At 40.4% G+C, this 15000-nt stretch overlaps 1 protein-coding gene across 1 annotated transcript in view; it reads right to left on the bottom strand.

Moving 5' to 3' along the window:
• The window catches only part of LOC135101786 (uncharacterized), a 398691-nt gene that overhangs the window by 318450 nt on the left and 65241 nt on the right, over positions 1 to 15000 (bottom strand). The window contains exon 5 of the mRNA XM_064006081.1: positions 10538 to 10650. Within this exon, the coding sequence (XP_063862151.1) occupies positions 10538 to 10650 (113 nt within the window). The remainder of the gene's footprint in view (positions 1 to 10537; positions 10651 to 15000) is intronic.

Below are 15000 nucleotides of genomic sequence, written 5' to 3'. Positions count from 1 at the left end.
GTGTGTGTGTGTGTGTGTGTGTGTGTGTGTGTGTGTGTGTGTGTGTGTGTGTGTGTGTGTGTGTGTGTGGAAGAATTGATCGCATGCACCATCTTAGAGAGAGAGAGAGAGAGAGAGAGAGAGAGAGAGAGAGAGAGAGAGAGAGAGAGAGAGAGAGAGAGAGAGAGAGAGAGAGAGAGAGAGAGAGAGAGAGAGAGAGAGAGAGAGACCACACCACACTTTCCCTTTAAATAAGAAAGGATGAAACACTGCATTATTCGCTTTCATGATAAAATCTTCAACTCCCCACCGCCTCTCTTTCCGAAGATTCGAACAAACCTTAGAAAACCAAGCAAAAGGATCAGAACAGACAGGACGCACGGGAGACAACCAGGAAAAGGGATAAACGGACAGGACGAGCCGGCGAGATGGACACAAACGGACAGATAGATAGGCAGAAGGGAACGTAAAGATTTGCAATACGAAAAATAAAAATTCAGTGAAACTCCCGAAGGAATTTGTAAGAAAACGACATCAAAGAAAAGGAAAAGGTTGGGATGAGAAAGAAGGAAGACATGGAGGGATTAGGCGGGGGACACACGCGAGGGTGAGGGACAAGGGGATCTCGAGCATTGCACACACTGAAATTAGAACCAAAAGTATACAAGATACATATATTGATAGATAAATAAATAAATACAGATGAAGAAATACTGATACAGATAGAAAAGAAGAGACAGACAGACAGACAGAGAAACAGACAGACAGACAATAAACCAGATTCTAATGTAGATTAACAGATGTAAGAATATACATATGTAAATGAATAGAAAAGACAGGCAGACACAGAGAGAAACAGAGGGACTGATACAAGCACACTGACAGACAGACAGACAGACAGACAGAAACACGGAAACATATAGAAAGGCAGAGATAAAGATAGACTGATAGATAAGAGGTAGGAAAACAGATAGATAAATAGATAGATAAATAGACAAAGGCAGACACAGACAGACAGACAGACGGGGACGGACAGACACAGATAGATAGATGATAGTTATACAAAGATAGATAGAAAGACAAAGACGGAAACAAAAGACAAAACGATAAAAAAAAACTCATATAGACAGGCATTCAGAAATACAGCTAAAGACAAACAATTATTACAATTAAACGACAAATACCAAACCTTAGATTACAATATCCTAATGAAAAAGATTAATACTAAGAATAATGAGGCGTATCATTAGTATCATCACCATCATTATCATAACTATCATTACGTTATCACGCCCATTACAGCAGGCTAGCGTGCCACCTGCCGACTCGGCTTTACCTGCAATTAAACCTCCCCACCTGAGCCAACCTGGGCGGCGAAGGGAAAACAAACGTATCCATTACTCATTGAGGGGGGGGGAGAGAGAGAGAGAGAGAGAGAGAGAGAGAGAGAGAGAGAGAGAGAGAGAGAGAGAGAGAGAGAGAGAGAGAGAGAGAGAGAGAGAGAGAGAGAGAGAGAGAGAGAGAGAGAGACTTGTGGGAGAGGTGTGGCCCTGGATAAATTATACATGCAAACAATTATATGTATATGCGTGTGTTTGTGTGTAAGGAGGAGGAGGAGGAGGAGGAAAATGTGGTGAATAAAGGTAAGAAAGGGAACGGAAAGTGAATGAAACGAGGAACGGATGAAGGAAGAAAGGGAGTGAGAGGTAGATACTGAAATAAAGAAAAGAAGAGGACGAAAGAAGGTGTGTGTGTGTGTGTGTGTGTGTGTGTGTGTGTGTGTGTGTGTGTGTGTGTGTGTGTGTGTGTGTGTGTGTGTGTGTGTGTGTGTGTGTGTGTGTATGCAGATCCGTGGCCAGGTCTACCTAGTGTACCCATGCACAGGTTGGCAGGTAATGTCCACGACAGGCCAGGTACCCGTGTCATGTCAGGCTGTAATCCCCAAATGAAAAATGTCACGGGCGGTGCAACACGTCCACCAATGATACGTTAAAACATACATACATACATACATACATACATATACAAATACACAACACACGCGCGACCACTCCAAAATAAATAAATAAATAAATAAATAAATGTTACAGAACGGAGAGCTTTATTTCCTTTCCTACATTGTGTGTGTGTGTGTGTGTGTGTGTGTGTGTGTGTGTGTGTGTGTGTGTGTGTGTGTGTGTGTGTGTGTGTGTGTGTGTGTGTGTGTGTGTGTGTGTGTTTGTGTGTGTGTAAACCAAGCGCTGTCTACTTCACTTACACACACACACACACACACACACACACACACACACACACACACACACACACACACTTCACTTCCACACTATTTACTCTACACCCATACACTCATCACTTTCCTCCCCCTTCCCCCTCCCCCCTTAACCACTGCTACACAGAAAGTGACAGGCAGGCTTATGCAGTTGTTTCCCCTAGGCAGTTTCCACCTTTTCTCACTTCAACACCTCTGTACTGTTTCCCTTTCTTCATCCATTCCTTCCACTTCCTTCCTCCACGGTTGATACTCGTACGTGTTTCCATTTATGGGAGCTTTTTGATCCTATTACTCACCTAATTGTCTCCCAGCTAAAACATAATCACAGAAAGCATCGCTAAATATAATTATAAATAACTGATAACTTAGCTGTGGTTCGAGCCATCAGGGAGTGGTGGTGAGTTGCAATCATTGGGTTCCAGGCCAGCTGCTAGTCGATGTTTTCGTAGCTAAGACAGCTTCCTTGGGATTATCCAGTGGTTCCGAGCTTCTAAATTCTTCTTAACAGAGCGAATTTAACAACAGACAACCGTTAGAGAGGCAAGAGTACGTCTTAATAGGACTGTTGCCATGGTGACATGTGGGTAGCGACTGCTGGCTTCGAGAGAGGCCAAGCAGTGAGTTTAGTTCCCAGCTCGGTACGTCAGAAACAAAAGCTATACTCATTTCGCTATCTTTTCGTCACTCTTTTATTCATTTTAATAACTAATACTTAGTTTTGCATTAGATTAACCTTAAATACCCTTTAACACAACTTTACAATTCATATACAAGTCAGAACACAAACCAATAACACATTGATGTTGTGCGTGATACAAGCAAAAATTTTTCTTCTTTCCCCAATATGCAGCTTCATGTAACTATTCATTTGTATCTTAAGGTGTCCTTCTAAATATAACTATTTATTTGTGTTTTAAAATATATATCTCTATCTATAACTCACTATCTATCTGTATTTAATATGTATCTAATCTGCATATGCAGAATCTTATAAATACTTTTTGTGTTTTAGAATGTCCCTCTCTATATATAACTATCTATTTAAAATTTCTCTACCTTCCCTCTACCATTTCACTCGCAGTTCTTATTGTTGGCGGTAATATTGAATTTCTGAGAGCAAGTCATTGGATGAAAAATTTACCTCGAACTCTGATTGGTGGCTGCCTAGAATAGCGAGTCTGCTTCGCGGTAAGGAATAGACCTGAAAAATATTCGAGTATCAAATATTAATCTTTTACTCTGCCATGGCTTGTGAAATTTATTAAAATTCCTTATACAACTTTTGGATCAAATTTTCAGACATCAATGACTGTTTAGTAAATTTTAGTGTCTGTAGTTCTATCTTTCTTTTTTTTAAATCATCTAGAGTTTGCCAAATTAAGTGAAATGTGTGGCTGTCATTATAAGGCCATGGATTAACAGCAATCAAACGAACAATCAAGCAAAATATCAGAATAATCCTACACTCTCTTTTCTGATTACCTTTTTTTTTTTTTTTTCTAGGAGCGGCCAAATAACAAATATTCTTTTTTTCCTATTTTGTGCCCTTAACCGGTTTCCTTCACACTCATACACCGAACACCCCCCCCACCAGAAAAAAAAAAGTAAATAAACAAACAAATAAAAATTCTTCCTAAATCCCTGGTTATGAAAAAAAAAATTATATATATATATATATATATATATATATATATATATATATATATATATATATATATATATATATATATATATATATATATATATATATATATATATATAATGACTTTTTGATTCCCATTCTTCACCCTTCTACTTCCCTCATCTTCACCTCACTCCATTCCTGCCGTTTCTGTCTTCCCTATTCTTTTTTTTTTCTCTCAGATGCTCACGGGTTAACAAAATCTAGATGAAAAAGATGGATTGGTGTAGGTCTTCAATCTCACTTGTATGTCATTTCCTTTCCTCTATCTCTACCTTCCTTCCTTGCTTACTCTCCATGCCTCCTTCCTTTCCTTGATTATTCTCTTTTACTGTGCTGAGAGAACTGAATTATACAAACATACTGGATAGAAATCAGTGAAGGAATTACTTTTTATTCATATCTTTATCAATATTTTACTTGTTATTATTGTATTACATCTTTTGTTCTCTCTCTCTCTCTCTCTCTCTCTCTCTCTCTCTCTCTCTCTCTCTCTCTCTCTCTCTCTCTCTCTCTCTCTCTCTCTCTGTCGAGTCCATTTTTTATGACAAGATGAAACTGAGATTTTTATTGCTACTTTTGTTGTTGTTGCTGTTGCTGTTTTTATTGTTGCTGCTGCTGTTCTTCTTGTTACTGTTGTTGTTGTTGCTGCTGCTATTGTTGTTTTTACATGTCTCTTGATTCTGCCTGTTTTTTTTTTTTTTTCTTTTCACTTGGACAGCATTTGTTTTCCTCCAGTTTTCCTCCATATTTTTTTCCCTATATTTAACACTGATCACTTTTCACTTTTTTTTTATTGATTTTTTTTTTTTTTCACTTTTCTTTATACGTTCGCCCACATGAACTATTCCCAGTATGGTGACTCACTTTTCCTCTCTCCCCCTTTCAGCATTTTAATCCCTCTTCTTTTTTTAATCCATTGTATTCTCTCCTTCCTTTCCCCCTTTTCTTGTCTCCTTTCTCCTCCTTTGCCTCCACTTCTTCCTTCCTCCTCTTTTTTTCATTTTTTTATTCATTATTCTTTCCTGTTTCGTTGCCCTCTGCCTCATTATATTCCCCCTCTTCTTATTTTTCCACTTCCTTTGCTTTCAATCTATGTTCTTTTCTTATCATAATTCTTCTCTTCACCTCCTCCTCCCTCTCTTCTCATCCCCAACCTTTACCCTCTTAACTTTCCAGTTGTATCTCTTTCTCCGTTCTATCTCTTCTTTATCACGCATCTTCCCTATTCCTCATTATCATCGCATTTATCTTGATAAACAAACGCGTAATTAAAGAGACGTGCCTCAGTGCGTGACACCGAAGTTAATTCTAAGTCAATATAAAAGTCATACGGGGAACAAAGTGCTTTCAAATCTCTCATATTCATCAAGAAACAAGAAAAAGAATCGTAATAAAACAGGTGTTACTTCAGGTGTGATTCGAACGAGAAGCAAAAATGTAATTGAGATTTTAAAAGCGAGGGAGCAAAGAGCAATAAATGATTTAATACCTGTCATGGAAAGGAAGGGAGAGGGAGAGGGAGAGGGAGAATGGGGGCAAGACTAACCCTCTTTTCAATAAGGAGGTGCAACTCCAGGAAGAGTTTCTGAGGAAGGTAAATTGAGGTCACGCGCGAGAGAGAGAGAGAGAGAGAGAGAGAGAGAGAGAGAGAGAGAGAGAGAGAGAGAGAGAGAGAGAGAGAGAGAGAGAGAGAGAGAGAGAGAGAGAGAGAGAGAGAGAGAGATTATCACGTTTAAATTTCATCTCTTTCCTGATCGAAATAAACGTGAAATTTCGATTTCTTGGCACGTGTTTTATAATTTTCGGGAAAGGATTGTGATCTTTTTTCTGTGAAGTGTGTGTGTGTGTGTGTGTGTGTGTGTGTGTGTGTGTGTGTGTGTGTGTGTGTGTGTGTGTGTGTGTGTGTGTGTGTGTGTGTGTGTGCGTGCACATTGTCCACTGAAAACTGCAACTCTCTCTCTCTCTCTCTCTCTCTCTCTCTCTCTCTCTCTCTCTCTCTCTCTCTCTCTCTCTCTCTCTCTCTCTCTCATTCCTTTCATTCCCAATATGCATCTCCTCCACTTCCTCCTCCCCCTCCACCTCCTCCTCCTTCTCCTACTCCTCCAACTGGTCCCCTTCTTTAATATTATGCATCTTCATATTACCTTTCCCTGCGTCTGCTTTCCGCCTTCCTTCACATCCTCTTCCTCTATTTCCCTTCATTTGCATCAGCCTTCCTCTTACTCCATTTCACGACCTCCTCCTCCTCCTCCTCCTCCTCCTCCTCGTCGTCGGCACCGCGACAGCCGAGACATAATGCCTGGCGGAAGCTCATTACGCAGGACAGGTATAATCTCCCATGACTGTGCCGGCTATTAATGGATTCTCAGGTATTAGGTGCATCACTCCCCCTTCCTCTCTCTTCCTCTCCCAAGCGGTCACCTGATGCTATCTCCGCCTGGCTATGTACGAGTATCTCCTCTGTCTGTCTTTGAGTCTCTCTCTCTCTCTCTCTCTCTCTCTCTCTCTCTCTCTCTCTCTCTCTCTCTCTCTCTCTCTCTCTCTCTCTCTCTCTCTCTCTCTCTCTCTCTCTCTCTTTCTCAAGGGAGCGACTGGTGAGTTTAGGAAAGTCATGTTAATTGGTTGGGTGATGTGAGGTGAGTGTGGAAACGATTGGGGTATTTAAGTGTTTTGGGTTTGTTTTATGTGTTTGGAGGCTTTGGTTATGAAATATAAGGTTTTTTGTGTTTATTAAATGTTGGGAGGTTAAAACTAGTATTGAGTTATAAAAAAGTGTTTTTTCTGCGTGTGTTTAATGTTTTTTTTTTTTTTTTTGTGATGTTAGGGATTATTTTGTTATCTGGAAGAGTGAAGCAGTGGAAGTGTTTTATGTTTGTCCTAGCAATTACTTGAGCTTTTGTTTTTTGTAATGGTTTTTCATTATTAAATACTGAACGATCACATTGTTCAAATTCTGCATGACATTCCATATTATTTTGTCTCTGTGAGTAAAAGTAAAGTAGTGGAGGTGTTCTCTTTACCATCCGAGTCTCTGATCTAGTGTTTCTAGTGTTTCTAGCGCTCTAGTATTTCAAAAACCTTTTTTTTTCGCCTTTCTTTAATATACAAGACTAAAATTTTTGCATGGTATTATGTGTTACTTTGTTTTCTGAGAATACAAATAAAGTAGTGGATATATACTCTTTGCCCTCCGAGTCTTTTAACAATTACATGACCCCTGGTATTTGGATTTTTCCGGCCTTTATTATAAAAAAGTTTAAATTTGGCATGGCGTTATGTATTAGTTTAACTCCAGTGAGTAAGAGTAAAGAATAAAGGTATACTGTTGCCTGACCGCTGACTTCCGTGACTAACAACTGTGTAACGTTCCAGTGTTTAGGTCCTCGACTTTCTTTGACACAAAAAGCTCAAATTTCTCATGGCATTACGTATTATTTCGTGCCCAATGAATAAGAGTAAAGTAGCGGTGATACACTTTTTCTTTTGACTACATAAACCTTCTGTGTTTGATTCTTTTTTTTTTTTTTTTTTGCTTTTCACTGTTACTTAACCCAAAGAGTTCAGATTTTCCATGATATCAAGTCTTGTTTGGTGTCCAGTGAATAAGTGTGAAGTAGTGAGGTGCACTCTTTCTCTGGCCTGACTGCCGTGCCCTTAACAACTACGTAAGCTTGTGATGTGTAAATAACTTGTTTTCCGGAACAGTGCTAGCGCCAGCCTCATCTCCCCCCCCCCCCCCCACACACACACACACAATCCGGATCATCGGGCTTCCTGGAACACGCAATGAACACCTGGCTGGGTTGAGCACCAGCCACTTCACCCTGGAATTGAACGTTCCCGCCCCAACATTCGTAGTAAAGGATGTTTGTCCGTCCCTGAGATGCGTGAGGCAACCTTCCTTACTTTTTCCTCTTTGTGAAGTGAGCGTTAAGATCCATTTTTATTTCTTCTGCTGGGTGGCCTTGCAGTGTTATGTTCCTGATTAATACCCATTATAAAATTTCTACGGCATTATACAATAAGATACTAAGTTTTTTCATTCATATTTCCATTAATTACCTTTCACAGCTGCGTCTCTCTTGACAGCAATGTTTGAACACTCAATATTAGAGCTACCGAGAATAATTCCACTGCTCCCTTTATTGTCCGCGTCATCTCTTTCACTCTTCAATCATCTCGTCAAAAGTGGTGCTGGGGAAAGGTGTGCGGAAGGCAAGGCGTGTGTTCCTTTCTCCCATCCTAACCTACTCATCATGGACAAAGGAAGAGAGAGGAAGGGAGGGAACGCTCAGCCCTCCTTCCAGCCCAGCCCACCCGCCGCTGCCTTGTTGTGTTACTCTTTGTCGCTCGCAGTAACTACCCACTCCCACATCCTTCCCTCCTTCCTTCTTATATTCTCCTTCTTACATAACTTGTTTATAATATTAACCTGTGTAAACATAAACACACACACACACACACACACACACACACACACACACACACACACACACTATACAATTACCTGAGCTTTAACGTTTCACCGAGAGAATGTAGCTGTCAGTCACCACCATAGCACGTAATTCTCAAGACTGTAGTGCAAGTCCCTCCACTCACACACAAAAACGACTAAAAACGACTCGTGGATGTTAAAACTGATTCATGTATGAAGCCCCACTGATAAGTATTTCCAAAATCATCATAACCAATATTTATAGATTTACTTATGCTACTTGCGGAGTCCATTATTCATTGGGTTCACCATATCAATCTGTAACTACAAAGGAGGTGCAATACTTAAGCGTGAGTGTGCGGCGGCAGACACACATAGAACCATATTCTGAAACACTTCTGCGCCGCACCTCCACGACATTCAAAAGGATCTAGTTGGAAGTTACATTGGTTTTTAAGGTTGGTTTTACGATTCTAGTAGCAAATAAAAAAAAATCTACATTATTCAAGAGAGAAACACTCTTGAAAACCCAGCTAATCATCTCTGTGGCCTTTGAAAACAGTCGTGGTGAAAGAGCCGATGTTTAAGATAACAAGTCTCAAGAGTACGGAGCGCTGAACACCGTGAGGGAGGAAGAACACACAAACACAGCCCCTCCTGACAGACGAGACGCGTCACAAACACCAGCCATCAGTTACGTGCGCTCCCCTCACTGGTGCAGGTGTGGGAATAATTAGCAAGGTGTGACGGATGTATTCCCGTGACAACCTCAGCAGGTCGGGTGCTACGGGCGGAGGGAAACATTATCCATTTGAATGACGTGGAATCTTGCGGGGTGAGAGGCACATTGTTTCATCATCACCCTCTATTGTTTCACTGCTACACAAAGACCCTGGTTCTCCCTTCCCCTTTCCATTACGTATCTCTCAATTCTGCACAGTCTACTTAAGGCATTCCTGGCGTAACTTGTCTTATATCTTAATCTGGTTGACTGATACTCACTGTTTACTCTACTACATAAGGGCCTTTAAAGTGAAGCCGCGGCCTGGCACGACGAAAACGAGATGAAAAGTTTACAAATTCTTTTCTCAAGAGTTCATGTTACTCTGTTCTTTCATCCCCATACAATGCAGGAGTGTGTACCAATGTGTGTATGTGTAAGGAAAGAAAGCATATCATGTGAAGAGCTGTCTGTGTTAGGAAGGTTTCATCAGAGATCCCTGAATGAGGTTCTTTTATAGAGGCGGTGATGAATGGTGTTGAGTTGGTGTTATGGTGAGAACATTCCCACGCGGACACCACCCTTGTTACGTAAGCAGAGACGCCAGCTGCAGTGTCTCGTTTATGCAGCATCAACACAACCCTTCGATCCCTAAACACGAAAAGCAGCGATGAACGAATGCCTTGTTTCGAAACGCGTCGCTTCATTAGAGAAAAGTTAAGGCGAAAAAATGAGTTAAGGATAAAAATCACGTATTATGTAAAAGGAAAACTGTTTAATACGCGCTTGAGATAAGTACGAGTACAACAAACACACTCCCAGCAGCAATCACCTTGAATCTTGAGCCCAGTGTACTTATTTTATATTTGATGCGCTTCTCACCCTCTCAGTTAGTGAATGTTACATGATAGGTTAAGGTGATTCTAAATATTGACGCATAACCTTTTCTTTATTCATGAAAACGTTAAATATGAAAGAAGCAAATAAATCCAGTGATGAACCATGAATAATAACTGACAGAGAGAGAGAGAGAGAGAGAGAGAGAGAGAGAGAGAGAGAGAGAGAGAGAGAGAGAGAGAGAGAGAGAGAGAGAGAGAGAGAGAGAGAGAGAGAGAGAGAGAGAGAGAGAGAGAGAGAGAGAGAGAGAGAGAGTGTGTGTGTGTGTGTGTGTGTGTGTGTGTGTGTGTGTGTGTGTGTGTGTGTGTGTGTGTGTGTGTGTGTGTGTGTGTGTGTGTGTGTGTGTGTGTGTGTGTGTGTGTGTGTGTGTGTGTGTGTGTGTGTGTGTGTGTGTGTGTTTTAGCGATCTGGGTCACGGTTAGTTTGTGTGTGAGCGAGGTAGGGAGATTGAAAGATACTTTATAACAGATTCGAGTCCCACTTCTGCACCTGCCATTCCCCACACCTGCCAATCCCTACACCTGTCAATCTGTGCGGCGCGGGGCTTACCTGTGGCGGAGGCGCGGTGGGTGAGGCAAGGCTGCTGCGTCCCCGTTAACCTACGTATTGTTTTTTGCCTCTCATTCCTCACGACACCAATATTTTTCACCGAATTTGCGAGACTGAAAATGATGAATGACCTGAGTGAATATACACGTATTTGTTTTTCTTCCTTTTTTTTTCGGGCTGACTTTATAAATAATGTAGAGTTCAAAGTTACTTACAGTTTTCTTATTATTGTTTATTACGATACCAAATATCAGAATTCACTTTGGTAATAAAAACTGTGGTGGAATGACGTGACAATGAATCTTTTTTTTCTATCGAATTCATATAAAAATAATATAATCCATCGTGTGGCAGTTTAATAAAAAAAAAAAGACGGATGACATGACTAAATATTAAGCGTTTTTAAATTTCTTTATTGACATCACGTAGAAAAATTGAACTCGGTGTGATGCGCAGCATTATTATCTAAGAATCGTGGATGAACAGAAACAATGCCAGAGATAAGGTTAAAATACAAGTAAAGAAAATATGAATAATTCTTAAATGTGGGTAGGTGAAGGTAAATAAAAATTAAGTTGAAAATGTACCTGAAGATATAAAGAAAAATGTAAAATAGAAGTAAAATTGTCAAATGAAGGTGAAAAATATAAAAAAAATAAAATAAACTCAAAATGTAGGTAAGGGAAGTTAAAAATAGCACAAAAAAATACCGTGGGAAGTAAAACTCTCACGTAAATAAAAACACAAATATATCAGCCAGGGAAAATGTGATTAAACACGAACCAGCACAGAAAATACTAGAGGCGAATGAGATAAACGAAAAATATATAATGCTTGCACAAGAGGACGCCACAAAAACAATCCCAAACACGCAAACAAACGGATGCAAAAAAAAAAGGAAATTTGCACAGGCACACACACAAACACACACACACACACACACACACACACACACATACACACACACACACACACATACACACACACACACACATTTTAACTAGAAGAAAAACATAAACGTAACTAGTAACTGGCAAAAAAGGCAACAGATGAATTAAAAAAAATAATAAAAATAAAAACACGGAAAAAAAAAAAAAATAGAAAACTAGACCACACCAGCATAAATCGAAGTCGAGTCATGATAAAGACTAAATCAATCGACAAATACACCTTTCCAACAAACCTCCACTCGATCTTATTTTTGTTTCCTCCCTTACGTATTTTCCAGCATTTTTTCCAGTTTACTTTCAGTCTCCTGTCTGGCTCAGCCCCATGTTGGCCCGTCGCCCGCCCGGCCACCAGAAAGAGTGCACATTTTAATGTTTAAACAGCAAATTCTGATAATGAAATACCAACATCGACTGGAATACTTGAAGGGGGAGAGAGATAGAGGGAGAATGAGAGTGGGAAGAGATACAGACAACGATTGGTAGCAGAGGGAATAGGAGGACCGGAGGGGACATGCAGGGAGGAGATAAGGGAAGGGAAAGAGGAAGGGAAAGGATAACCAGGAATAGGAAGGGTAAATATGAGGTGTTTGGTTTTTACTTTTTTTTACTTTTTTTTATTATAAAGAGAGATAAGTCAGTGGTGCAAGATGTGAGTTTTTTTTTGTTGTTCATTGATAATTGTTTTTTTTTTTTTTTGTTAGTTTATTATTAATTTTTCAACTTTTATATTCATTGATCTATTTTTTTCACATCTTTGTACATTATAATTCTCTCTCTCTCTCTCTCTCTCTCTCTCTCTCTCTCTCTCTCTCTCTCTCTCTCTCTCTCTCTCTCTCTCTCTCTCTCTCTCTCTAATCCCCTGTTCACATCTCCCTCTCTCTCGCTCCCTTCCATTCTTCCTCTCACGTTCAGTTTTTTTACGTTACACGCTTGGTTTTCCCATTAAACTCTCTCTCTCTCTCTCTCTCTCTCTCTCTCTCTCTCTCTCTCTCTCTCTCTCTCTCTCTCTCTCTCTCTGTCCCGGATGATGCCTCTGTTCTCAGGGAATAATATCGTCTTTGCCTTGGATTTTGCCGCCACCTGCCACCGGACGGACCCTGCCAGATGACGGAGGAGGAGGCGGAGGAGGAGGAGGAGGGGCGCGTAAGGAAACAAAACGTACGTATATACTCGTACATGAAGGGGCTAAGTTAGGAAAAGTTGGGGAAGTTACCGTGCCTTACTGTCCTCGTTCACATCTCCTAACTCAAGCAAGAGGTTGTACAGGTGGTGGTGGTGGTGGTGATGGTGGTGGTGGTGGTGGTTGTGGTGGGTTTGGTGGTGTCAGTGTATGGGTTTATGTGTTTATTTGTGTGTTTCCGTATTTTAGTATGTGTTGTCTTTGTTTTTGATAAGTTCTATGTCTTATTATATTTTACTTTAGATCTGGTAATATACATCTCTCTCTCTCTCTCTCTCTCTCTCTCTCTCTCTCTCTCTCTCTCTCTCTCTCTCTCTCTCTCTCTAGCACACTATCAGAACGCTTTCGTTTACATTTCTTTTTTTTTTCTTTTCTTCTCTCTGTCCCCCTCTTGCTCCTCTTCCTCCTCCCCCTCCTCCACCTCCTCCTCCTCCTCCTCCTCCTCCTCCTCCTCCTCCTCCGCATTCTTGCTCCAGTTCTTTCCTCTTCTTATACTCATTCTCACTCTTTCCATTCTCCACCTCCTCCTCCTCTTTCTCCTGCTTTTATTTCCTTTTATTCTTTCCAAATCTTCTGCTCGACCTATTTCTCCTTTCTCGTCCCTTTTGAGAGAGCGAGAGAGAGAGAGAGAGAGAGAGAGAGAGAGAGAGAGAGAGAGAGAGAGAGAGAGAGAGAGAGAGAGAGAGAGGTATCCATGAATATTAAAATTAACAGCACTCCATTTTTCACAACTTCCCAAAACTGTATAGAGCGAAACTTTTCACGTTCGAGAGGAACCTAATAAACTTCAGCCCCTCCCCCTCTTCTCCTTTCCCCTTTCCCTCCTCGTCCTTCTCCTCCCCCTTCTGTTGGCCTGAAGGAGAAGATGAAGAAGAAGAAGAAGCAAACGAAAACAACAACAGATACACCAATATATATATATATATATATATATATATATATATATATATATATATATATATATATATATATATATATATATATATATATATATATATATATATATATATAAATATATATACTCGTATATATATATATATATATATATATATATATATATATATATATATATATATATATATATATACACACACACATATAAAACACCTCTTGCCACTATACTCGTATTCCTTTAAGCAAGTTCACAGAAAAGAGAAAACAACCGTTATGCAAGAGAGAGAGAGAGAGAGAGAGAGAGAGAGAGAGAGAGAGAGAGAGAGAGAGAGAGAGAGAGAGAGAATATATCCGGACCAGAATCTGCCCTTTCAGTGAGAGAGAAGTTTTCCTGAGTCCAGAGAGGAGCCAGCTGGTGTCGGGCGCGTGAAGCTACGACAGCTGGTGGAGGAGGAGGAGGAGAAGGAGAAGGAGGGGGAGGAGGAGGAGGAGGAGGATAGGTGGAGGAGGAGGAGGAGGGAAAACAGGATATAAAGGGAGAGAGCAGAAGAAAAACCAAGAACGACGGGTATAGATGCGAATAAAAAATAAACTAATGATGATACTCCTCCTACTACAGATGATGATGACAATGAGCCAACAGAAAGAAATAACAAGTAGCATCATACCTGTTACCTGTGACGAGGCTGTCTGTTACATACAAATTCCACCACCTAATAATCTAAAATAACACACACAAAGGATAAAAAAAATGTAATAAAAAACAACAGGAGAGGAAGAAAACTGAAGAAATGAAGAAGTGAAGAAGTGGGCAAAAGAACCACAGGAGAATGACAATGAAGAACAGATGAAGGCGAAGCATCGGAAGGCTAGAGGAGGAGGAGGAGGAGGAGGAGGAGGCAAGGTGAACAGTAAGAGGAGGGGAGAGGTGAAGGAAAGAAGAAATAAGAAAAAAAGGGAAGAGAAAAGAACGCAAGAATGATGAAGAAAACGAGAGAGGGGGAGAAAATTATATAACTTTGCTTCTTGGGTAACGTCATTCTTTCCGAGTCTTTCTTTATTATTCAACATTTTTCTTACCCTCCTCCTCCTCCTCCTCCTACTCCTCCTCTTCCTCGTCGTCTCCTCTGATCCCTCGCCCACCTGACCTTCCAGCATTTTCCAGGTTATTCAGTTTCTTCTTCATTAGATTCCCTTTTCTCCCCTCCCGACGCAAGCATTATTCCTGTTCTTTCCTAGTTCCCGTGTTCTATTTTTTCCCCTTTCCCCGTTTTCTTTAGCACCTCAAAAAGAATGATCCCTTTTCTTTTCGCCCCGTAGCTAATTTTTCATCCGATTCTTTATTCTTTGTCCCCATTATTTTTATCTCCTCTCAATCCCTTCCACTCATCTTGCCTTCCTCTGTTTCTCACTCTTTTCCTGCCTCCCTCCCCCTCCTT

The sequence above is a fragment of the Scylla paramamosain genome, chromosome 7, assembly GCF_035594125.1.
Source record: "Scylla paramamosain isolate STU-SP2022 chromosome 7, ASM3559412v1, whole genome shotgun sequence".
Lineage (NCBI taxonomy): Eukaryota > Metazoa > Arthropoda > Malacostraca > Decapoda > Portunidae > Scylla > Scylla paramamosain.
Note: the sequence above shows the minus strand (reverse complement) of the source record. Positions and strands in the feature narration are given on the sequence as shown.